Source organism: Cebidichthys violaceus, unplaced genomic scaffold (genome assembly GCF_023349555.1).
Source record: "Cebidichthys violaceus isolate CVI_PGR_0920_01 unplaced genomic scaffold, fCebVio1.0.p SCAF_80, whole genome shotgun sequence".
NCBI classification, from domain to species: Eukaryota; Metazoa; Chordata; class Actinopteri; order Perciformes; family Stichaeidae; genus Cebidichthys; species Cebidichthys violaceus.
In genome coordinates, this window is record NW_027176965.1 from 157,557 (window position 1) to 182,500 (window position 24,944).

General features: G+C 45.8%; 3 protein-coding genes across 3 annotated transcripts in view; all 3 read right to left on the reverse strand.

Annotated features, from left to right (window-relative positions):
- Positions 1–408: 408 nt before the first annotated feature.
- atp6ap2 (ATPase H+ transporting accessory protein 2) lies at positions 409–4,828 on the reverse strand. Its single transcript, XM_068702140.1, has 9 exons — positions 4,727–4,828; positions 3,426–3,556; positions 3,056–3,184; positions 2,847–2,942; positions 2,617–2,754; positions 2,194–2,247; positions 1,953–2,102; positions 1,737–1,856; positions 409–782 (listed from the first exon to the last, which is right to left on the reverse strand). The coding sequence occupies exons 1-9, from the start codon at positions 4,800–4,802 to the stop codon at positions 588–590; spliced, it is 1,089 nt and encodes a 362-aa protein (XP_068558241.1). The 5' UTR covers positions 4,803–4,828; the 3' UTR covers positions 409–587.
- Positions 4,829–16,239: 11,411 nt separating this feature from the next.
- On the reverse strand, positions 16,240–20,781 carry LOC137866328 (BCL-6 corepressor-like). The gene is made up of 5 exons (XM_068702143.1): positions 20,379–20,781; positions 19,713–19,858; positions 17,253–17,330; positions 16,977–17,130; positions 16,240–16,861 (listed from the first exon to the last, which is right to left on the reverse strand). Exons 2-5 carry the CDS (start codon positions 19,747–19,749, stop codon positions 16,531–16,533), a joined length of 600 nt encoding a protein of 199 aa, XP_068558244.1. The 5' UTR covers positions 19,750–19,858; positions 20,379–20,781; the 3' UTR covers positions 16,240–16,530.
- Positions 20,375–24,944, reverse strand: part of si:dkey-100n23.5 — a 31,596-nt gene continuing 27,026 nt past the window's right edge. The window contains 1 exon segment of the mRNA XM_068702084.1: positions 20,375–20,545. Within this exon segment, the coding sequence (XP_068558185.1) occupies positions 20,375–20,545 (171 nt within the window).

The window sequence follows — 24,944 nt, forward strand, 5'->3', positions numbered from 1 at the left end:
CAGGGGGAAAACCTACCTGGACTAAACACTGCCCAAATCTTTTTCACAATAAGAGCACAGCAGTTTCTCTGCAGTTGCATTTGTATATTCAATATATACACATAGATTTAATTTAACTTAAAACATTTCACACAGCAAGACAAGCACAACTATTTCACACAGGAACCAGACTCATTCTTTCATATTACAATATTTTTTTTTTTTTTTTTTACAATAAAAATACAGTTGCAATCACCAGGGAAACAAATGAAACGTAGTCAGTGAGGAGTTTAAGTCTTAAGGAATGATGTGAGCTGAGGTTGAAGGGAGGAAGTCTCAATGGGTTCAGTGTAGATCAGTGGAGAAGGGTATCGAACCGCTCTAGGTCAGAAAATTTAACAACCACTCCTGTAATGTTGATTCCCCCCCCCCCCCCCCCCCCCGTTATCCAGCCACCGTTGTAAACAAAAAGGCGACTCAGTATTACGCCCCTTCCTCCCATCAAGCTGTCGCAGTTTTGTTTTTTTCCACTAAACGAGACCTCACACAAAGCACAAACATTTACTAGAGGGATCTAAGGGGACAACCGGAGTGCCGACGGTCAGGACTTAGTCCATCCTGATCTTCTGGTTGGTCATCCTGTAGATGATGCTGTCGTAACCCGGGTCCATGTTCCACAGGTTGTAGGCGACGACGATGACGGCGAGAGCCAGAGCGATCATCAGCCACAGCACGATGTTGAAGATCACGGCGTACTGGAAGTTGTACTTGTAGGCCAGGTTGTAAGGGCTGCCGGGGTTACTCTGCAAAAAAAAAAAAAAAAAAAAAAAAAAAAAAAAAAAAATTATATTTATATTTATATTTTTATATATATATATATATATATATATATATATATATATAAGAATCCGACATCCAACAGGATGTGAGTGTAACTAATAAGGTCCATTAATAAGACTACTGGGACTCAGCCCCATTCCCCCTTGTTTCTAGAGTGACTGATCAAAGCATTCTTTGGTTCCAGAGCTCGTAAAAACAGAGAGGCGTGGGACTGGAACTGGGTTTATACTTCACACCAGGGGTTACCGACACTAAACACTACCGGCGGCGGCGTAGGTTCGGATTTTTATTTCGGAACATCAGATCGGGCCATGTTGTACTTTAAATCACATATCCCTAAGAGCAGGAGACTACTATCCTTAGGACTTAGGCATCACAGGAAAAGCACAAGTGGAATGAATTTCGTTATCGATGGCTCAGTTCCTTCAAGTGTCCCCAGTCAGCCATGACAGCGAGCCAACATGTGCAATACCAGGGCTGTGAAAGTGACAGTGACAGACCGATACGTACACATTAAAAAGCAGATTCTGCAATAAAAATGAGTAAATTCTAGCAGCCGTGGATATTTTGGCGTCAGAGGGTTATTGACAGTGTATGACTGAAAAAGGTCTCGAGCTGTTTACATGTTCTTTCACCGTGATAACGAGCAGCGATCAGGTGCCTTTGCTAGGTGTGTGATACTGATAACCAGAAGATCACTAAGGCCTGTGGTAGACCAGACGTGCAGCAGAGGCGGTTTCACACCTCCACGTGCCGCCAGGACTGTGTAAACCACGGCCTGCAGACCTCAAAACCACCCTGTCATCACATTTCACCAAATGAAACCATCATATGACGCCGTATGACACAGCAGGTACGGTCCATGAATCTTATAATGTGGCACACAATGGCCTTCACACAGCAGTTACAAGACTTACAATCTGTTTGGATTCCAGGATGGACCGGGACTTCCTGGTCAAAGGAGCTTCAAAGGTCTTGACTGTGACAACCTCCACCACAGCGCTGTTGCCATAGAGACCATACACATCCTCTCCAAACTACAGTGAAAAAGACAGGAGTATGATTATGTAGAGACGTTAAAATGAAAACTGAGGAGGTTCTGTAAATGAGGCCCGTAGAGACCTTCTCCTTACTTTCTGCAGGACAGAGGCCAGGATGGCAGTGGCATCGCGGTACTGGGGGGAGTCCTGGCCATAGAGCCTGCTGAGCTCCTCCAGACCAGACAACTCCAAAGAGTACAGGTCAGGTGAGTGGTCCTTCGCCAAATGTCTGTGTCTCTGCAGCTGCAAGAGGGGACGATGACAGAGACATGTGAGCCACAACGCAAAACTATCCTCATTTCCAGTTTGATTCCAGAGAACCCCGACGACTTACCAGAGCCGTGATGTCATGCAGTACCTGGACCTCAGACAGGAAGAGCAAATCAGCCTGGAGAGCAGAAACAGTTAAGAGGTAAGAGAGGCAGAACGGACTCCCAGTGGACCTCTTGATACACTTCAAGGACTCTAGTTGATGAAAACAATCTCAATCAGGTAAATCCGGTCACGTTTGAGGTATGAGGGTGTTATGTTTTATGATAAGTATCTCAGCAACTGCATGAGAATATGCATTTTATACACCCTCTTTGGAGGTGGAGTGATGGTGATCTTTCAGTTAAAATCAGCCATCATCGTGTCATGCTGGCTGTCACACGCGTGTGTCTTTAAAAACACACATGTAAAAGAACGGCGGTTGTGTTTGGAGGCTAAGCCAGCGCGTCCCTGCGTGGACACGATGTTGCCGTTTTGAAAAACCGACCTCTGCGTTTCTGCTGAGGGAGTTGAGCGGCAGAGAGGCCAGCACAGAGCCATCCTGGGACAGACGGGCACGGATCTGCTGCAGGGTGACGGGTAGGTCCTCAAACACAGCGTTGGCCTTTCCCAGCATATACAACCTCTGAGAGAGACAACAAGCAGATGTACTTTGAAAAAGCGTGACGGCACAGATGGGGAGTGAGCTTTGTTCGGTCTCAGTATGTTTTCCCATACCTCCTCACTGGGGGCCAGCTGCAGCACTACAGGCGTGTCCTCCGCAAACAGAGAGTGCACCGTCTCTGCGACACTATCCAAGGTGAAGGGCACCGGCTGCAGGGAGGAAGAACAAGACCCACTGACTGACTTGAGCCCAATTCCAATGCATACTTCAGTAATGTTGCACGAAACTATAATCGTCGAGTCCACAGTCCGGTCTGACTCACATTCTCCAAGGGATAGGAGGCCACACTCTGAGGCAGGGCCAGGCTGTCCACTCCTCTCACCACCACCAGTACGTTGGCGCGGGGGCGCTGGAACAACGGGCCCGCCTGAAGGCCCGGCCACGACAGATCCTGTACAAACGAACACACGGCGTGAAGGCTAGGCCGGCGTAATCGGACGCTCACGCAGCATTGATATATCGTCACGTTTTTGAAGCTGATATGCTGAACTTTAGCATACAGTTGCTTATTATTATGTGAAACTTCTTATCAGGTTTTGTCATTTTGATTCTTTTTTTTAAATATATCTGTTATAGACTCTACAGAAACAACAAAAGACAACTTGTGGAGCATTCAATAAATAAAAATGCACCTCTTGAACAGAGAAGCCCATGGTTAAAGCCACCAGGTCAGGGATCTTCTCTCCGGAGACGGGCCAGTCTCCTTTCTGGAAGGACACAAACTCTGGAGACTGCAGAATCGTTAAACTGTCTCCATGTACACCTGTGAGAGAAAGGAGAGGACCGTCAATCCCTCTACAAGAATCCCCCACTGACACACACACACACACACACACACACACACACACACACACACACACACACACACACACACTCCTATCCTATGCTTACAGTTGTGCCTGATATTTGACAGGATACTAATTGCTGGATGAAAGCTTTAAAACGATTGGTATTTGTTGTATTTGAGATTTGAAGCGTAATAATCCTGCTATATAGTACGTGTGTAACAATCATCACTGGTCCCAGCAGAGCACATAAACAAACACTCCCAGTTCACTTGGGCAAAATAAATATTTCCTACGTACAATAATGTCAATTCAAAACGTTTTTACGGTTTAATTATTTATCATCTTGTTTTTATTCTGATGCTTCTTGTTATTGCTCCATCCCCTTTGCTGCTGTAACATTAAAATACCATTCGGACTCGGGACACAAACGGATGCATGTCATGTCTTTGAGCCTCTTCCTACAGGGAGCAGGCCCTCTTCATTGAGAAGCCACTTCAGTGTTACAATGAACTCTCACTGACACGTTAATTGATCATCACAGCAAACACCAGAGTAAAGAAAACCCACTAACGCCACAGCGCCGTGGATGGAGGCATAAACTCGTGACAGGGAGCTGATGGTGAACGTTAAAGAGGAAGTGCCAGTTTACAGCCTGTCACATGACAGCACAGTCTTGTGAGGATTAGTAACCAACAACAACAAGGAGCAAATAAATGGACATTTTCCTTAAATGTAATATGACCACGAACGATGTGTGAGCCTTTCCCACATGATAAACATTCTCATCCGCACTGCTAGCGTTTACAGTTTGCGAATGCGTTAAGTGTTAGCATCGAGCTAACATTATGGTGCTCGTTTTTTTTACCCGCTTGTTGGAAGCTCAAGCCGATCAAATGATCCAGCACTACAAGTACAGTAACGCTGTTTCACACATCCCCATTCACTTACGCGAGACCGTCGTAGAACGTCACGTTACCTGGCATAAGGTTGATCAGGAAGCTAACGTTAAACGGCGATGCTAACGGTGTTCCAAGCTAGGCTGTCATTCGCAAACACTGTGGCTACGTGACGCTTTTATGTTATGTTTGTGTTGGGGAAAAAAAATGTCCATACAAAAGTGAATCCTAATTATCTATCTTTCTTACCGGCTGTGACAAGGAAGCAGAGGGCAAACGCCGCGGATAATACAGCCTCCATCCTTCTCCAGTCCGTCAACGACATCTTTCTCCTTGGTGCAGCAGCGATCACGTGACCTGATGTCAAGATACCGCAAAGCACGATGGGAAGATATCTATCACAAAGTAGCGTTAGTCCTTTACTTTAAAGTAAAAGTAGCAATACCACAGTGAAACAAGTACAATTACATCATATAACCTTAGTAAAAGTAGTGCGTATGAATTTAAAATAGTGCATCATAATTATTGATGCATTCATGTGTAAATCACTTTAATGTTGCAGTAAGGTGGTGCTAATTAAATACTTTATATACGGCTGGGTAGCTTGTGAATTTTCCCGGGAATCAACACAATTTTGTGTTAATCTATTATAATTGTACACATCTTCCAACTTAAAAACATACATTTATAATATATTTTGATAATAATATAAATATTACATATTTAAAATAATTCTACATATTTTTTCACACCTTCTATTGCAATTTGTTCTATTTTAAATTGTGTCTCTTGACATTGCATTGTATTTATCATTTATGTAGGCCAGACTAAATCCTTATATGTGCAAACCTCCTTGGTAATAAAACTACATCTGACTTCTGAGTCATACATAATCATTTACATGTTGATTATGTCTTGTATATGAATAATCCTCAAAGTAATACATTTATCAAATAATGGAGTGGATTAAAAAGTATAATGTTTGCCTCTTAAATGTAGTGAAGTAGAAGTATGAAGTAGCAGGAAATAGAAATACAAGAAGCTCCACATTTTACAGTAGTAAATGTATTTAGTAACGTTCCACCACTGCCAGAAATACATGTGTAGTCTACGTTATGAATACTAGATAAAAGCACGGAAGGGACATCAGTCACAACAGCTTATATAATTCATGTTTCTTTTAAATATTCGCAACTTTTTGTTCATACTTGTACAGTATTCACGGTTTGTGGTAAGAGACTGGAGCTGGAAACCAAACTATGAATCCATTCATCGTCAGTCGATCCACAGACACTTAACCAGCAACACTTCTCATCTGATGAAAGGTTTTTATTATTTAGAATATAATTTCAACTTTCAAACGCTTTCAAAAGTTGTCTGTCGAACGGAAAACCTTGTCTTGGTGTTTGTGTGGCCTGTACAGCACAGATTTACCAACATGTTGACGAATGATTGTTATAGTATCAGAAATCTTAAATGCCATACATCAGTTTATTCACCAAACTTGCTCTCTGGAGGAAATTAATAATGCAGAGGAATCTCAATCAACCACACGACTTGCTACCATTATGGAACATTTAACTGACAATGAGGAGAATGATCATGCAGTATAATCCTGTTGATTTACAGTATTTTTTTCACCGAGACGATGTCCATTTATAAAACCATGATAGCTGTAATAGAGGCTTGAGTTCTACAACGACATGCTGCTGTTCAGCAGAGAGGGATGCCAGTCAGAGAGGAGCTCTTGAGGGTGAACGTGGCCCTCCTGCACCTCCTGCCTCAGGATGTGACTCTCTGACGTCAGCGTTTAACCTGAGAAACTGGTCTCAGATCTGCCAGGCTGAACTTTTTCCGGCGTCTCAATTAGCTGTCTGACAGCCTCTTGTCAAGCCATAACCTTTCCCTGGATACGTGAGCCAACGCCTCTCTGCCTAGAGACGGCAGCTGAAGCCCTCGTCTTCGCTCCATAAAGCTCTCTGAACTTTGCTGCCGAGTAAAAACGAGCATCCCTAATGCTTTCAACATAAAAATAGATCTTAAGATGGTCCCTGCAGCCGGATGATGGTTTTAGTCTGCTTCATGTCTTTCATCAGAGGGTTCTCCAGGGGTTCGCGTATCGCCCGAGGGGCTGGATTGCCCGTGTCCCTCTCTAAAGCTCCATTGTCAGCTTGTGGATCAACCCTGGATTCCGGGCCTGACTCTTGGCAGCCTGCCAGGCATCTCTTTGCACCCACTCTGCAGAGATAGGGCACTTGGGAATTTAGCTTGGAGTATATCTGCCTTGTGTGGCTCCCCTCAGTTTTGTTGAAGCTCAGCCAGATCGCGTGTGCTGTGTGTGTGTGTGTGTGTGTGTGTGTGTGTGTGTGTGTGCTGACACACTTAGCGGCTAATTTAGAGCATTCTGCAGAGCCCCCCCCCCCCCCCCCCCCCAGACTGGTGTGTTTTCTTATTCAGCAGTCCTTTACAGCCACTTAAGTCCAGATCTTCAGGGCCTGATTTAGACATGTTCATGTGAGCAAAGATCAAACGCTGATTTATACACTGAAGGATGCGTTGTTCAGGATGTGATGCAGACCAGCGTCTGGATTACTCTACTGAGGGGCCTTGAGCGCCCGCCTTGCATGTTCCTCCTACTCTCTGTACTTTGTGAATGAACCCAGGCAACCGCTTGATAACTGGGATGACTGGAGCCCCAAACAATAACCAGGAACTGGATGTACGACCTGACCCCTGGTTGTTCCTCCTGTCTCAAATTAGTTTGTGGTAACTGTTGACAGCCATGAAACAACAAAACCAAAAATACATTCTCAGATCAGTACTGAGACCTCAATCTTTAAAAATGAGTCATAAATATTTACTTTCCTTCTTTTTAAGGCTCCATTCTCAAAATAACTTGAAACAGCTGGAGTAAATAGAGATTTATCAGTGCAAAGGTGTGGTTCATGAACAACGGCACAGTGAAGATTCTGTCTCTACAGGACAGTTGTGACGGTACGTAGGCTCGGTCGGGACACCTTGTTCCAGGTACAATTTTTTTTTTTTTAAATTGCAGTCTAAATTTGAACACTTTCAAAACTGTGAATAAAATGTGAGGAATAGAAAGTGAAGAGGGCGTGGCTGAGTATGACCACGGTGAATGACAAGCGTATATTTGCTTTCTAACTTGTTAAAAAAAGACATTGTCCTAACTGTCCCCCTGTCCCGCCTGACCCCCACAATCCTTCACCTATCAACCAGTTAGACACATTGATTCACTTTTCAACATTTGAGGTTAAAGCAGCGACGAGCGGCAACAAAGTTCAGTGGATGAATAATGAACATAAGAACCTATAGATGTAGAATGAATGGAGTAGTATTGAGAAACACATCGCTTCATTTCCACACACATAAAAGCAGCCCACCTGTCAGATCTGTCCCTCACCAGAGCCCTCGCTGCACCAGCCTGTTTCCTCTCACCTCTTTCAAGATGGCCAATAGCGATAGACGTCAGGAGCCCCTTTTTTCAGAACTGTCACCTCAAACACATGAGAGTTCTGCAGCGCAGGCCACATCATGTTTCTGCAGATTTACTGTGGCAAAGGCAGAGTTACCCAGATGCAAAGTGACCGACCTACTCCTGATATATATATATAGAAGCTACATATATAATGACTTCACACAGGTGAAGAAAGGTTATAAATGCAGGACACAGCCACACCGTGAATATTTGTTGTCGTTTGCACAGTAATATAACTGTATTCTCTACAGTTTATTACCTTAGGAGCTGTGTACAGTGTGTTACTGTCCACTTTCAATGCATTCTGGGAAAATATTACTGTAAATCAACTAAACGGCAAAAACAGCCATTTTCCAATGAGAGACTGTCCCTGATTTGTAACATCAGAGCGAATGAAATCTCCCTTCATACTCAAGGAGGTTTAATAGAGAAGGCTAGCTTTAGTCTAGCTTTAGTCTAACAGTATCACATATTCTAAAAGTTGTGTATTTGAACATTTCTAAAGTGCACCATGGTGTCCTATATATTCTCCCATTTACATTCACACACTACATCTATTATTTAGATTGGTTTGACCAGTTGGAAGTTATAGCAAAGTTTACAAATGGATACTGTCAAATTACATCAAATAACCTTTCCACAAAATGACATGCCATAGACTGTAAAAATACAGAGCAGATAAATCCATATCGGCACATACGCGGTTCAGACATGACAACTTTATTTTCAAAAGAATCTAATATGGAAAGTGCTGATTGAGTAATTCATACATGATGTCATCACATTGGTCCTCCAGCAGAGGGCACTATAACCTATGAAGTCCCAGTCAGCCTGGTGGGAAAACAACATCTGGGGGGGAGGGCAAATCATTTTAGTGTGTCTTTAGTGTGTCTTTAGTGTGTATCCACTGCAATACATATGACAGACACTGTGTCAACAGGAATGTTCTTGATTTAATCTTGGGCAAAAATAATGTTCTTCAACTAATCTTCAAATCTGTGTGTCGTTGGTGTCCCATCATTTTCTCTGCACCATTTAACACACCAACATAGAGCGGCGCATCTTTAATGGAAACTCTTGATCACTTCTAAAAATGTATTTTGAAATATGTTTCATGAATTAAAGGCCACAAAGTCTTTGTCAAGTTTGCGATACAAAACCAACACAAAAAAATCCCACCTGATTTTGTCGAGGCTCTACAGTGTCTTTAAAAATATATAGGAAACGGTCACATGACTTTAAAAACACAATACATTTTGATAATAAATGTAAAGGTTATTATTCTTTAGATTTGGTTGTCGTTAGACTTTGGATGACAGCATAGTGCACTCATTGGCTTGAGGGGGGCGACAAGGAGGATCACCGTTCAGTAACTCCACACCCACACCCTGCATATCGTGCACCACCGGATCCACGCGGGACTTCAGGTGCCAGTAAAGGAGAATGGATAGAGGGACCCCAATTATCAAGACCACAGCTGCTGTTATGACGACTATGGTCCACGTTCCCATTGGTTCCTCTTTCGTGACGCTCTTTGTCGGCTACAAGCGGGAGAAAGAGATGAAAGAAACAAGATGCAAGTTAGACTAACTGTGCGTACGGATACATTGTTGAGTTCAAGATGTGATACGGCAGTGTGTGTGCATGGTATACATTGCACGTGTCAAGATGGAGGTCTCATGGAAGTTTGGGAAAATAGTGACGAAATGCAATCAGTGGTTCGTGTCCAGGGACCCGGATTGTCTGGTTATCTATGTGTGTGTGTGTGTGTGTGTGTGTGTGTGTGTGTGTGTGTGTGTGTGGTGGGGGGTGGGGGGGGTGTCAACCAGGAGTCAGGTGTCAGGTGTTCACCGCGTTTTGGAGTTATGGTCGTGGTTTGTTGGTTAACCTTAAGCCCAACCATGATGTTTACTACTAGGCCTGCATTTACTCAAGTAGCCTATAGTGTAGTTAAGTATAATTTTAAGGCACTTGTACTTTGCTTGAGTACTTTCCCTTTCTGTGACTTTATACTATTGTACTAGCTTACAGTTTTTTCAGCGACTGTTATATAAGACGTTGATAAAACGTCCACATTCAGATTCATATTTCATCGGGTTTGGCAATATTTGCTTTCAACTGAGAAATGTGGATGTGATTTCTTAGGCTCTAAAATGACGATATATATATATATATATATATATATATATATATATATATATATATATATATGCAGCAGTAAAGTGGTTTAACTTTACTCCACCTTTACACCACCAGTGATGTACATTAATGCATTATAATCCAATAACATAGTACTTTATTCTGGCCGTTCTGCATGAGTACTTTTACTTGAAGTATATGTTGATACTATTATACATAACACACATGTATAATTTGAATGCAGGTCTTTTATAGTATTATATATTATTGTAGCATAGTATTTCTGTACTGTGGTACTACTTTCACCTCAGTAAAACATCTGGACTATACTTCTTCCCCCACTTGCAGTCTACTTACCGTGCGCGTCGGGCGGGTACCCGTCGGGTCTGGTTTCTTCCTTGTGACCCTCAACGTCACAGCTGCAGGATCGCCCCATTCCTCTCGCGCGCCGTTTGCGTAGGCTGAGCAAAAGTAATTACCGTGATCCTCCGACAGAACCTGATGGAAAATGAGCGAGTAGTCACCTAGTTTCCCATTGGGTGACAGAGACAGTTTCCCATCCAGTCCTGGTGCGTATTTGGTCTCACCGGAGGACAGATTCAGCTCCAGCAGCTTCTCTTGGCCCTTGTCCCACCGTACAGAGTCCACATGTTGACCTCTAATGTAGCACTGAAGTTTGGCCGCCCCCCCCTCGTAGACTGATGCTTCAAAGCCTATGACAACAGAGAGGTAGATGCGTTTCTCGATGCTGCCACATTCCAACTCATACAGTCCCGTGTCGGTGTAAACGGTGCTGTTTAAGGCAAAGGACGCGCTTCGATTCACCCGGTCCTTGTAGTCCCCGGCCGGGATCCAAACACCTTGCTCTCGATTAGCCACTGGACGACGAGGGGTGCCGTGCTCTCCGGCCCGGTAAAGTTTGGCCGGCTTACCTATCGAACAGTTTTCAGTCCCTGGAAACGTAACCGAGTCCCCTAAAAGCACGTGCACACATTTTCCACAAGTGGCAATAAGTGAGAGAAGTATTGTCACTTCCAGCTGAATCACTGCCATCTTCATAATATCTGTGTGTTAGCGGGCGGTGCTCCCTCTGCGCAGTGAAGGGTGAGTGAGGCTAAAGGACGGTGTGTGAGTGATAAAGGCTGAAAGGGCGGGGTGTTGGCAGAGGAAATTAAGGCGTGTGTGTGTGATTGGTTGCGGACTGAAGATACACATTGGGAATTCTCCCGCTAGAAATATATTCAAAGTATAGGTACATAAGGTTACTGTCACTACAAAGCAAAGAATGGAGAACTGAGCTAGATATATAAGGGGCGGGTAAATTGAATAACTGAGGTAGCCTAAACTAAATTCTATAATGAAATTGTACATTGTAATCCTGAGCATGGAACAATTAAGACAACTAAACAAAATCATAATGTGCATATAAAAACAACAACATTGCTTTCATGGCATTCCTGAACAATACAAATATCTCCTATTTCTTCAAGTTACGGTGACAAGCCACGAGAGTGTGAGGATTTGAGTCTGGTGCTCTGTGGGCATTCTACAAACATGTCCATAGTTCATTGATAGACACAACCATTAAATGAGGCATAGCTCATACAATATCATATTGTAATGTAGACTTAGAAAAGTCTTTTATGCTCACAAACAGTAAGAAAGGCTATTGTGTCAAAACACACGTAGGTTCTGAAAGTGAACAAGGAAGAATGATGTATTATTAGATACTATAATACTGTAATCTACATAGTATAAACTATGATGAGCACCGCTTACCTTAAAGAATGACAAAAACACAATTTGACAAAGCACTCATTTCTTTTTTTTAAATTGGTGTCTGGCTATACACTGAACCTCTGAAAACATCCGCACTGTCCTAATAGTCAGCTTGTTTTCAAAATGCGTGTCATTGATCTTGAGTCAACTTTAACTTACGTTGATGCTGAAGAGCAATACCTGTTAGGAGGAAGATTTTAGCCCAGAAGAAAAGGTTCATTGGTCTGTTCCTCAGAAATCTGCAACTAATATCTTTCATGCAAACGCAGACACATTAAACAGGACTTAATACCAACGATGAAATAACGCAGCAAAACAATATGTACACAACACTACTTATACACACGCACACACCTGTAAAGCTCCTCGTGATGGTGAGCGTATCTATGGTTACAACATGAGTCACCCCAAACATAACCTGTTTTTCATTTTGGTCGAAATGAAGTTTCTGTCTTTTAGAGAGTTGCGCATCAGGAAACAATAGGGAGTGGAGACGGGAACAAGCAAGCAGTCACAGAGAAAACAGGAAGTGAAGGAAAAGTTGCACACTTATAGATGGGGTTTTCTCCCCCACAAACACAATAGGATGTAGAGTAGATCATTCACTGTCACGTGTAACTTGACTGTCACCCTCATTTACACTACTGCCTACTGACAGATTGTTTTGGCACCGAAATCTGAAGGTGGAATTTGAGGTCGTAGAAAATAGTCACACACAGTGTAAGGGTTCATTTAAAGTCACAGAGAAGAATGCTTAGGAGTCGCATACTTTTTGTCGTTCTCCTCCACAAACACAGCGCTACAGTTACACCTTCTCAAATTCTGCACTGCAGGTGCACAAAGCCTATTCTACAAATCACACTCACGCGCGCACAGTTACTGCAGTGAATATGGCGCAGAACACATTCACACACAAAAATGTGACGCTGTGGACAAAAGAAATGGGGTTTTTTTCTTGGGTAATTTTCAAGCACAAACAAAAGTTAATAACTAGGTGCTTAAATCTGCCGCTACAAGTCTTAAATTCGACTTTTTCGCTCATAAATGACGAGCTCCACTCTCATTTCTGCACCACATGTCCCAGTGGAACGTGGAGCAAAAGGGATTTGCGTATGCTTAGAGTCCTTTCTGGTGTCTTTTCAAAGGGATGTGTCCCCATTGGCTGCTGAGTTTTTGAGTGACAGCTGAGTCCAGCGCCTCGGACGTTTTTACTTGGGCCTAGACAGCAGCACGGACATTCACCAGCTAACTTACTGGATCCCTGCAAGATTAGTGAAGTGAAAGTATCGATCTGATATGGTGTGAGTGCTGGAGGACACCAGGCGCTTTGGTTTTGGATGTGGATTTTCAGGTTAACATTTGTTTTGTACAACTTTAATCATCTTTAGTCATAATGGCATTGAATAATACGCTTAAATAACAAAGTGTAATCAATAACTGGCTGACTTAAATTGTCAGTTTTCAAGTTGAACTGGATGCATTATAAATAAAACATACTTTAATAATAAATACATGTTCTTTTCTCTCACTTCAAGTAAAATAAGGGCTGCATTAAAGAATAAGGTACATAACAGAAAGCTTTTGAAACATGTATATCTTAAGATAAATTTAGACAACTTCATTTAACCGACTTGTCCTGCATCTTTAAATTCAGTTCATTCAAGTGATGCCACTATATATATATATATATATATATATATATATATATATATATATATATATATATACATATATATATATATATATATATATATATATATATATATATATATATATATATATATATATATATATATAAGAGAAAATTGTGCAGGAACTTTATCTGTGGTTATTGAAACCACTTGTTCCAGCCACATTCCCCTCTCTGTTCACATCATTGTTAATGAACTGAAGCAACGGGCTCGTTGGAGATGAACGGCTCCTCGCCTGGAAAGTGGACGAGAGCAGCCAGTGGGAGCAGTTGGCTTAGAGAAAGTAGCCTACTGCGGTCAAGTCGGATAGTTTCCAACCTCTTACAGGAAGTCACAGAAACAGGAAACATCCTACGCAAGACTGGTTCATCTCAAACCAGCCTCACTTCTTTGACTCAAGTACTTTACGACTATTCGGTCTCTCAACTATTTGGTCTCTCCCTCGTCTCTCGACTATTCGGTCTCTCCCTCGTCTCTCGACTATTCGGTCTCTCCCTTGTCTCTCGACTATTCGGTCTCTCGACTATTCGGCCTCTCCCTCGTCTCTCGACTATTTCATCATTTGTCAAATATTCTATAAAACAGCTTCAATAACAAAATGAAAATAAATTAATGAATATACCCGTTGTGTAAAATAATCTCTGCTTGGATTCCTCTGCTTTTGTGTGTTTTTATTTAATCCCTTTAAACTCTAATGTTTTTTTGTGTAAATGTAATTTGCCAGGCTGAACACCCATCGTTGGCTTCCACCCCGTGTTTAACATCACATTGCTGTGAATTGTGGGTAATTCCCTTCGGCAAAGTCTGAAGAAACGCAGACTTTCAGAAAGTGTTGATAAAGGGCTCAAAATGTCTGAGAGAGAGAGAGAGAGAGAGAGAGAGAGAGAGCCCTCAAACACGTTTGACAGTGGGACAGCCCTGAACCCTCACGGACTATGCAGAAACTCGCCTCTCTGAAAGTGTGAAGATTCTACTCAGGAACGTTGAGGCGCGCTCCCTCAACGTTCCTGGACCGCTGAATGAGTGAAAAGGGCCAGAAAAGCTGCTCCGGTAGAAGTACTCCGTCTAAATGTAATAATTCTCAATTATCTCAACACAAAGCTAACGCTAGCATCAAGCATGTTTTTCTCTTTCTAGGCAGCATCATTAAAAACAGTGTGGTAGAAGAAAACTAACAAAATGCTGTCGATTTTAAAACTGAATAAAAGGAATAGTCAGATGGTTGGAAGTGAAGAGGGCGTGGCTGATGGTGAATGACATGGCATATTTGCTTTCTAACTAGCTGAAGACACTGTCCTAACTGATCAGTCCATTCTGGATGCTGGTCTCTATGTGTCATTAGTTGACACGGAGAGAAACAAACTAGACACATCCAGTAATGATAGACTTAAAGCGGTTCAAATATCAGTGGATGTTGTGAGCAATTTGGGAAAATGCCTCACTTCATTTGTAGTTTGTCATATTATCAAACACAGAAACACAGTGAACATGGGGCCCATTGCGCCCTGCTGGTAACCCCCGCCTCGATGCAAACAAAACGTGGTCAGTCATGTTTAATAATAATAATATTATAGCACTTTATTGCTAAGTAGGCCTACGTTATAAACAGTTCTGAACGTAAATGTCAGCGTTCATGCAATTATTAAACACCATCAACATTTTTTTTTTTTTAAACCAACCCCTAACTGTTATTCCCCATTAGTTTCCCCGTGTAATAACAGTTGTTGTACACCGGAGGGCGCTGCAGGCCGCGTCGCGTGCTTCTCCGCACACCGAGGGAGCAAATGGGAGTCGGGGAGTTGTTCGGTCGTGGCTGCAGAAATAGATCGGATGGCGGCAACGATACAACAGGATTCCGAGAGATGGCAATGTAGGATGGTGTTGTTCACAGCTTGGTGACACACACGAGTTGCGGTCAATAATTAGGCGAGAAGATTCAATTTGACGGAGCGAGCCGGTTAAAACGGAAGTTTCCACACGGCCCCGTTTAATTCAACGATGACAAAAGAGGCACAGGAACATGGGTAATCTTGCAGTTTGTATATTTATTTTAAAGCAACTTCTTTTGTAAAATATAAATACAAATTATGAGATATTTAATTACAAAGTTAAAACAAAAACTGAACACACCAAAAAACAAAAAAAAGGACTTTACTGCAGTAGCCTCCCTGTTATATACAAGCTCTGTGCCGAAGGGTAAATATCAACATTATCTTAAAACTTTATTATACAAACAGTTGTGTAGTTTTGCGTGTTAAATTACAGACTGAACGGGAAGCAAAACTCGAACGTAAAGAAGATACAACAGAACAGCCCCTGAGGCTCAAGCCAGCGCTGAAGTCTGAGGAAAAAAAAAGAAAAAGCCGGGACATCATGTGCTTCCTATAAACACAAATACCACATTCAACAGCACAGTCCCGGTCCTATCCTGTACAGCTACACACATGCACGACGTGCTGCGCGCTCGCACACTCCTTCTAATCGCTGACAACACGACTACACTCTGTTGCCGTACAAAATCTTCCAGAGGAGTCGTGAGCAACATCCGAAAGAAAATCTCTTGATATTTTATTTATATATATATATATATATATATATATATATATATATATATATATATATATATATATATATATATATTGATATATATATATTGATATATTTATTTATTTATTTATTTATACATATATTAATTTATAAAAATAAGACCATTATCAAGTCTATCGAGTCACTAATGTATTGATCCTCGGTTAACGGAGAGAAACGGTTCAGCAGCCCGATCAGCCCTCCGGTCAGTCCTTCTGTACAGTGCTGGTCCAGAGCAGGGCCGACGCGTGGGAACGGAGAGTCCGGCTAAGGCGTGTCATCGTGACCCCTGGTTGGTTCTAAAGCAAACTGCAGTCGGTACGGATCGAGGTCCTGGGTTCGGTGGCTCCGCGGGGGGGTCAGGACGAGCCCACCTTGTGGATGGCCTTGATTTTGTCCATTAGTCTGTCCCCTGGGCGGTCCCAGCGGTCGTCCAGACACTCCAGCGTGGAACCCAGGAGGGCGGCCAGCTCGGCGCTGTCCTCCACCAGGTCCAGCAGGTCCTTGCTGTCCGCGTGGAAGCCATCCAGCTCCTCCGGGCAGGAGAAGAGCTGCGACAGGGAGGCCTGCCGGTAGAACTCCGCCTCAGCCACCGTCACCACCTCCATATGGGGGAAGGCCTGTCGGAAGCCGCGACCCGACATCCGCAGCCGGCGCAGCACGTCGGACAGGAGAAGCCAGTTTCTTGGCCTGAAAGAGGGAGGGGGGGGGGGCAATGTTTAGAAATGATCTGCCGACAGAGACGCAATTTTTTTTCTTTTCTTTTTTTTTATAAATGTGAGTCCGTCCTGAGATCAAAGCTCACCCCTGAGAGAGGGACACCTGGATGTTGTAGCACGGCAGCAGAGGACGGTCAGAGAACTCGAACTCGAACACCTCTCTTTTGTCGTCCTCGTCCTCGTCCTCCGGGCCCGGGGGGTCGGCCAGGATGTCATAGACGCCTCCCTCCTCGCTCAACTCTGTGGCGCACGACACACAAAAGAAACAACACATGAATAATTCGAAGGACGATGGCATTGGAAGATGTTTGAAAAAGGGCCTCGTCAGCGCGAAGAAAAAAAACACGCGCGGCGGTACTCACCACACACGGCGCTGCCGTAGAACTCCCAATAAAGCCCCGGGTCGTCATCCGCGCGGCCCTGAAGGTCGGAAAAATAATCTATGGAGAGAAGAGAGGAGGGGAGCCCGTTATTCAAGAGCCGGGGCCTTGGGGACAGGCAACGAGGCCGGCGCGACTGCCCTTTAAGACTACAGCGGGAAAAAGGATAAAGAGCGCAGTAAAATGGAAGAGGAGGAGGAGGGGAGAGGGGGGGTGTCGAGAGAGAGAGAGAAAAGAGAAACAAACAGAGCAAATGTGTTGGGGGGGGGGGGGTCAGGGGCCAGCGGCTGTACCACGGGGGAGGAGAGCGACTGTCTCCGCTGGGTTAGAGCTGGCTCGGCTCAGAGCGGGGCTGCCAGGAATCAAACAAGAACCACACACAGTCGCTGAGTCCACACACACACACACACACACACACACACACACACACACACACACACACACACACACACACACACACACACGCGCGCACGCACGCACACATATAGAGCGTGAGGGCTAGAGACAAACAAGCAGAGGGAGCTGGATAAGCACACACAGCGAGAGCAAAGTGTGTATTCAGCACGTGCACACGCGCGCACACACACACACACACACATTCGCAGAGTGAGAGCTGGGCTTTGTGCCAGTGCTGAGGCGTGGGGCGTCTGGCGTGTGTTTGGAGGGATTAACGGCCTCCAGATGAGTGGGACCAGGTGGAGGGAGGGCGGCAATCGCTCGCGCTAGCTCGCTCGCTCGTTTTTTTTCTTCTTCCCCTCCGGTGCTCGATCTTCCCCCACGCTCCCCTGCTCCGTCAATCCGGCAGCCATCGATCCATCCGGCCACGCTCTTTTCAAAATCCCCCCCCAGCCGTCCGCCTATAAATCTCCCTTTTCGCGCTCAACCTGCTCGCTTCGCCCCTTTTGCCGCCGTGCGTCCACTCACACCTGCTCGTATCCCCCTGCGTCTCGTGTCTCCTCGCTAAAGCGCCACGCCGCGTTCTCAGATAATCTGGTTTAACTGGATGTTCATGTAATATTAAGGGGCTGGCTGCGGAGGGAGCGTGCGCCTGTGTGTGCGCGCGTTCATTTCCTCCTCCTGTACACAAACTCTGCTGCAAAAACATTCAGATGAGCCGCCCCCCCCCCACCTCGGTCCACGAATACAGAGCGCGTCAGACTCGAGCGTGGCGGCCTTGTGAAAAGACACACACACACACACACACACACACACACACACACACACACACATGCGCGCTCGCACGCACGCACGCATACAAAAGCAGAGTCTCCAGCCAGAGCGAAGCCCATTTCCTGCACATACACTGAGCAAACACAGTTGGCGTTGCTAAGTAACCAGATAGAGGAGCTCAGAGGCAGCAGCACGCAACCCGGCGGGCTGAGGCTCCCCGTCTAACAGGTGGTCGAGGGAGGGAGAGAGGGAGGAGGAGTGTGTGTGTGTGTGTGTGTGGGGGGGGGGGGGGGGGGGGGCGGCGGAGGGGAAACGGGATGACAGAGACAGACACGTCTTGTAGCCCAGGTTGGGAGGTGGAGGATGAGGATTTACAGAGAGAGGGATGACGTAGCAACTACAGGTTGCTCAGAGGTCAGAGCTTGGAGGAACGGCAAACAGGGAATGAGCCAATGAGCATGTGTGTGTGTGTGTGTGTGTGTGTGTGTGTGTGGGGGGGGGGGGGGGGGGGGGGGGGGGGGCGACGACAAGGTAGCAGGGAACCAATCCTGTCAACAGTTTACCCTCGCCCCCACCTCCATATCAACTCCCCGGATGCATCTGCTGTCTGGAAACCCTTTAATCTCTATTTTTAATTCACCTCGTTTGTGGTCAAATGCCCAATAAAAATCTAATTTCCTGGCTCTTGAGTTCCACATTGTCCGCACGAGGGAGGAAACTTTCATTGACTGCACTCAATGCAAAATAGTTCTATTAGTGTATTGTACATTGTAAGGCATTTCAATCAGACTCTCAGATTCCCCCCGAAAATACGAGACTATATCCTCTGTATTTTTTTTGTCCAGGAATTTGTATTTTTAAGGTGAAATTTACTGATTTTAATGTGTAACTTCCAATAATAAAGTGCATTTTATTTTTTAAAACTCGACAAAACCAGCCTTATTCATTAAAAATGCATGTTGCTGCTTCTGAGTAGTTGGATGTTTATTGTCCTAAATCATGGATAATTATGGAACAACATTATTTCTGACTTCCTCGCTTTTTTGTATATTGTAGCCGGGAAATGACATTTGATCTAACTCCTCAAACGAGTCCAATCCAGGTTCAGAATGTGAAGGTGCCCTGAATGTGTGCTCTCAAATGGCACAGATAGTCTTTGAGAGTTTCCGGGAGGGGGGGGGGGGGGGGGGGGGGGTGCAGGCTGCAGCTAAATGACGTCAGTACTCCTAAATCCCCGGCTGAACGGTGTCCGTGACCGGATTGGGAACTCACCAGTGAGGAAGCGCTCCATGCCGTCACTGTGGGTCATCTTCAGCAGGCCACGGCCGGAGTATGTGGCCAGGGTGGGGTCGGCGCCGTAGGACAGCAGGACTCGCACTACGTCCAGGTGGTCGTTCTCCACGGCGTCGTGGATCGGCCTAGACGCACACAGACGTACACGTTAACGACGACCAGCCGCCAACGTTTGTATGGGCAAAAATGAACATTTTTGTCTCGATGTAGTTTACAGTCACCAATATAGCTCCATGTGCACAAAATGAATTCTTATTTAGCAAAGGCCTATTCACCTATATAACTGCAACACGAATGTCACAAATCTGGTAGTGGTTTGATACGAGCAGCTGCACAACGCACCGTTCAGACGGGTTTCCAGAACAGAAACCCTGCTGTACGTTTACAATAACACAGCGATGAAAGCACTAGCCTTCCCCATTTAAAACCACAGCTAATCTCTCAAATCACTGCTCTTGCCTAGCAAATAGAAAAGCAATCCCAGAATTGTTTCGCTATGAGCAATCTCAAGTGACGCTTGCCCTGTTAGAACACGCAGGACGAAAAAGAAAGGAAAAAAAAAAAGCTACAATCAGCGTTTGCGCTGTGCACACGAGCCGTGTTCATGCCAGCAGGCGATTTGCGCGGCGTTTATTTCGCGTTTACCTGGTGCCGTCCTGCGCGCTGCAGTTGATGTCGGCGCCGTAATCCAGCAGGTGCTGGACGATGCTGAGCCAGCCGCGGGCGCACGCCTCGTGGAGAGCGCAGTACCCGGCGTAGTCCCGGTGGTTCACCTCGCATACTCTGTTCTCCAGACAGTACAGCACCACCTCCTGAAGAGAGACGGCCAACACGAGAGGGAGAGAGGGGTTTAGTGTGAGTGCGTGTGTGTGTGTGTGTGTGTGTGTGTGTGTGTGTGTGTGTGTGTGTGTGTGTGTGTGTGTGTGTGTGGATACATGTGTGGCAACAACCCAAGCAATACGAGACCAAACGCGCAAGTCAGAGCAGACACATACGCAAACAGGCCTTCCCTTTTACAGTTCCTGTGGGAGAGACATTGGGGAAAGGAGGAAGTGAGTGTGTTCCTGTGCCGGACAAACGCGCGCACACACACACACACACACACGCACACACACACGCACACACACACACACACACACACACACACACACACACACACGCACGCACGCACGCACACTCCATAGTGCCTGAGCTGGCGCCAAAACACATCGAGGAGACTAAGTGTGACTCAACTGCATTTTGCCTGCCAGAATCCGCTTGTGCACGCACAAGTGTGTGTGTGTGTGTGTGTGTGTGTGTGTGTTTGTAAATGTGTGCGCCGTGGTTGGGCCCGGACGCCACTGCGGGCAGCCGGTTACGATGGTTGGGCTCCGAGCACAGCGTAATGGAAGCGGAACAAAGAGATTGGACGGAGACGCTCGAGAGCTGGAAGCGTTTCCTCTGGTCTAGGGCTGTGACAGTTGGGCATCCAGCACTAAGTAGTCAGACCGGTTTTTATTGGACTGGAGCGCCGTCTGCTGCCACCAAACAGAGAGGAGACGGGGAGATAGGGAGCGGGCCAGCAGTGTGTCGATAAGGGGCCTGTCCGCGTCAAACAAGTGTGTGTTCCAACACTGTGGGAATGTGTTCGGATCTGTGTCTTAGTGTGGGACTGGGCAGAAGTATTTGCAGACGCTTGGAAAAATTAACAGAAAATATCTCCTTTTCTCTCTCTATCTGTGTGTGTGTGTGTGTGTTTTTGTGTATATATATATATATATATATATATATATATATATATATATATATATATATATATATATATATGCAAGACTCATGCGTCCACACACACTCACACACCGTCCTGCTAACAGTCCTGTGCCGAGGGGAGGAAAGCTGCTCATCTGAACCTGGGGAATGACTCCAAACTTCCATTTCTATGCTAATTCTAGCCTGCCGTCTAGTCCAAGTATTTATCTCACTCTCTCTCTGTCTCTCTCTCTTTCGGCACAGGGCGGACGGGAGGGAGGAGACAGGCAGGCAGCGGAGGGGGGAGAGAGAGAGAACAGGCTGACGACGGAGGGATGAGGAGAGGGCCGAAGAGGGCGGAAGAACGGGAGAAAGTGAGAGGCAACACCCCCGACAGATGACAGATTAATGAATCTGGGCGAAATCTGCCGGGGCCGTCCTCTGGGCTGCAGCTGATAGTAACACGAGATGAAAGGGTGGGGGTGTAGGGGGTTGGAAGTGGAAGTATGTGTGTGTGTGTGTGTGTGTGTGTGTGTGTGTGTGTGTGTGTGTGTGTGTGTGAGGCGGGGTGGGGGGGGTGGTGGGGGTTGTAGTGATAAGAGTGAACAGAGGACTACTGAGCCGTGGAGGAAGGAGAGACAATGAGGAGGGGGGGAGTGGAAAGAGGGATCAAGAGAAAAGAAGTGAGCAAAGGAAAAAGTGCGAGAGAAAAAGGGGGGGGGGGGGGGGGCGACACAGCGCTCCAACTGGTTTCCGCTCCCTGCCAACACTCTGTTTGCCTGCTGGAGAGCGATTCGGGAGCGCTGTGCCGAAGCTCCCCTCTGGGGGATTCCACTCGCTCTCTATGTGTGTGTGTGTGTGTGTGTGTGTGTGTGTGTGTGTGTGTGTGTGTGTGTGCGTGCGTGCGTGCGTGCGTGCGTGTGGGAATGAGAGCAAGTGTTGCAGAGATTGACGGGTAAAGTGTCGATAGGCAGCCCAAGTGTGTGTGGTTTGTGTTTCTGCGTGCGTTGGTTTGTGCGTATGCGTTTGTGTGTGTGTGTGTGTGTGTGTGTGAGTGTGTGTGTGTGTGTGTGTGTGTGTGCGTGCGTTTGTGTGGAGGAGGCGTAGCGCTAAACCTCCGAAGCCGTGTTTAATATCGCTGGGAGAGAGCGAGGAGCTTAGCACGAGAGCCCCGGCTTCCTGCCACACACACACGCACACGCACACACACACACACACACACACACACACTCCTCCGCAGTAAAATGAGACACCGCTCCCCCCCCTCCCCCATCTCGCTCTTTCCCTCCGTCCTCTAATCTCCCTCTCTAGAATGCTTCCCTGCGCTCGCCTGCAATCAATGCATCACTCAGACATTTAACCCCTTGCAGCGCTGCCTTGTATGCTCCTAAAATACAACAGATGTGCGGGTGTGCGGGTGTGCGGGTGTGTGTGCGTGTGTGCGTGTGTGTGTGCGTGCGTGCATATGTGTGTGTTACATGTGCAGGTGATGCTTCAGTGGCTTTCCCTGTACGATGAAGAGCCAAAAGTCTGAGCGGTGAAGTTGGTGCGTGCCCAGACAAGTGAAGCGTGTGGGTGTTTTGTATCGGAGTGAGCCAGCCTGCTGCTGAGCCACTGCTGGGGTAACAGAGGAATGTGGCCCTCTGGGGATGTCAGATAGTTAATTAATCTCACGCTGACGCACGCACGTGCTCTTAGCTAACTGAAGAACAATCAACCGTTTTCATGTATCATACGCCTCCGGTCTCAGCCAATAACTTGCTCTGCGTATTAACGCTCATCAGCTACACGCAAACCAAATGCTAGTTGCCGAGCTACTGTGGCTTAGCGAGCTAACAGCTAACTTTCTACCAGGCAGCAACCTGCGGAAGTGTCTTAAAGCTGCATTCTCTCTGGTGTCCACCAGGGGGCGACTCCTCTGGTTGTATAGAAGTCTAGTCTAAAAAACTCTACTTCTCTCTTGATTTATTCCCTCAGTAAACATTGTAAACATGAGTTTATGGTCTCAATCTCTAGTTTACAGTCTTCTTCAATACAGCATGATGTTCATTTAGTACATTATGCTCCATTTAGAGTCAAACAGACCATAAAGCAGGGTGTGCTTTAGGGTGGGGCTTACTGTGATTGACAGGCCGATGCGTCTCTACGTCACTCCTGCTCATTCCAAATGCGTTAAGTTCCGTTCATTGGTTGCGGAAAAAACAACAAAAAAACATGGCGAAGGCCGTAATTCAAGATAGCGACAGCAAAATCTCCAAACTCGTGACTTCAAAACGTCCACGACTCAACGGCCACGGCAACTAACGCCCACTTCTTATATACAGTCTAGGCATGCTACCCACTACAGTTGCTAGCCTAATGCTAAAATGACAGCACCGGCTAGCCAAAAGTGCTCGCCAAGCTAGCTGGCGTGAAACCAGTTAGCTAACAACTACTTAAAAAACTAGCTAGCTCGGTCGCTCATTAGACACTAAGTTCAAATGGATAATTAAAGTGAATAATGTGTATGAATCTGAGTGAGTTGGTTACAACTGATGCTTGATTCATCTATTTTCTGTTCCAGCAAAGGTCGGCACTGTCAGGACTGTTTGCTATTGGTCAAAAGGGCAAATTTGTGCGTCAACGTTATCATAGTTTAACTTAAAAAAATTTAATCAGTGGGAAATTACTTCACAAGAGAATCCACTAATTGCCGTGGTTTTCGGTCCCAAAAAAATTTGCGATCGTAGATGCTGGTCCGACTGGGCACTTGAAACGCAATCTAGCTTTTTTTTTTTTTCCCTCTTTGCCGGATCATACACGGATTTGAGGAGGAAAATCAGTCGTGATTCATGTGAGGAGAATAAATGACAGATTGCACCTTTATCTGAGCTTTCAATGGGCAGAGCCGAGAGGGGCCCCGGCACGAGGGGGAGAGGATGAAGACATCCGCAGAATCTCTCCTCATTACCATTTCAAATGCTCAGAGAGCGAGGCAGACGCGGGAGACAGAGAGAGAGAGAGCGAGAGAGAGAGAATAAAAGGGGAGTGAGGGAGGGGAGGAAGAAAGAGAGAGTGGGCTTTCATGTGCAGAGGCACGGATCGCGAAACTAAACGAACATGAAATATGCACGGTGTCGGCCGGGCTCCGGGAACGGCGCAGAAAAGTGCGTGTTAAATTACATGCGTGCGTGCACGAGGCGGTTCTGCATGTGCAGGTCTGTGCACGAAGAACGGACGCCTGTGCATGTGCTTACGCACGTAACAACCGCCGTTTCTGTGAAATTGTGTGTGCGGCGAGCATGTGAGCCTTGTGTGTACGCATGTGTGCGATTCCGAATTTGCATGTGTGGGTCCGTGTCTGTGGGCGACAGCAGCGAGTGCAGAGAGCCGTCGCTGTGTGCAGCATATGGAGGAGAACACGTCAGGATGCCTGTGCTTATTGGGTCATAACGGGTGTTTCGCTGTGTGCGCGTGTGTGTGTGAGGGTGTGTGTGTGTGTGT

Bases quoted from the DNA above. Each gene is read 5' to 3' on its own strand.
- LOC137866328 (XM_068702143.1), bottom strand. From the start codon at position 19,749: ATGACCCACAGTGACGGCATGGAGCGCTTCCTCACTG. The intron at 17,131-17,252 runs GTGAGTACCGCC...CGTGCGCCACAG, and splicing joins CTACGGCAGCGCCGTGTGTG to AGTTGAGCGAGGAGGGAGGC. The intron at 16,862-16,976 runs GTGAGCTTTGAT...TCCCTCTTTCAG, and splicing joins CAGGTGTCCCTCTCTCAGGG to GCCAAGAAACTGGCTTCTCC.
- atp6ap2 (XM_068702140.1), bottom strand. From the start codon at position 4,802: ATGTCGTTGACGGACTGGAGAAGGATGGAGGCTGTATTATCCGCGGCG. The intron at 2,755-2,846 runs GTATGGGAAAAC...TGTCTCTCTCAG, and splicing joins AGCTGGCCCCCAGTGAGGAG to AGGTTGTATATGCTGGGAAA. The intron at 2,103-2,193 runs GTAAGTCGTCGG...CCCCTCTTGCAG, and splicing joins TGCATGACATCACGGCTCTG to CTGCAGAGACACAGACATTT.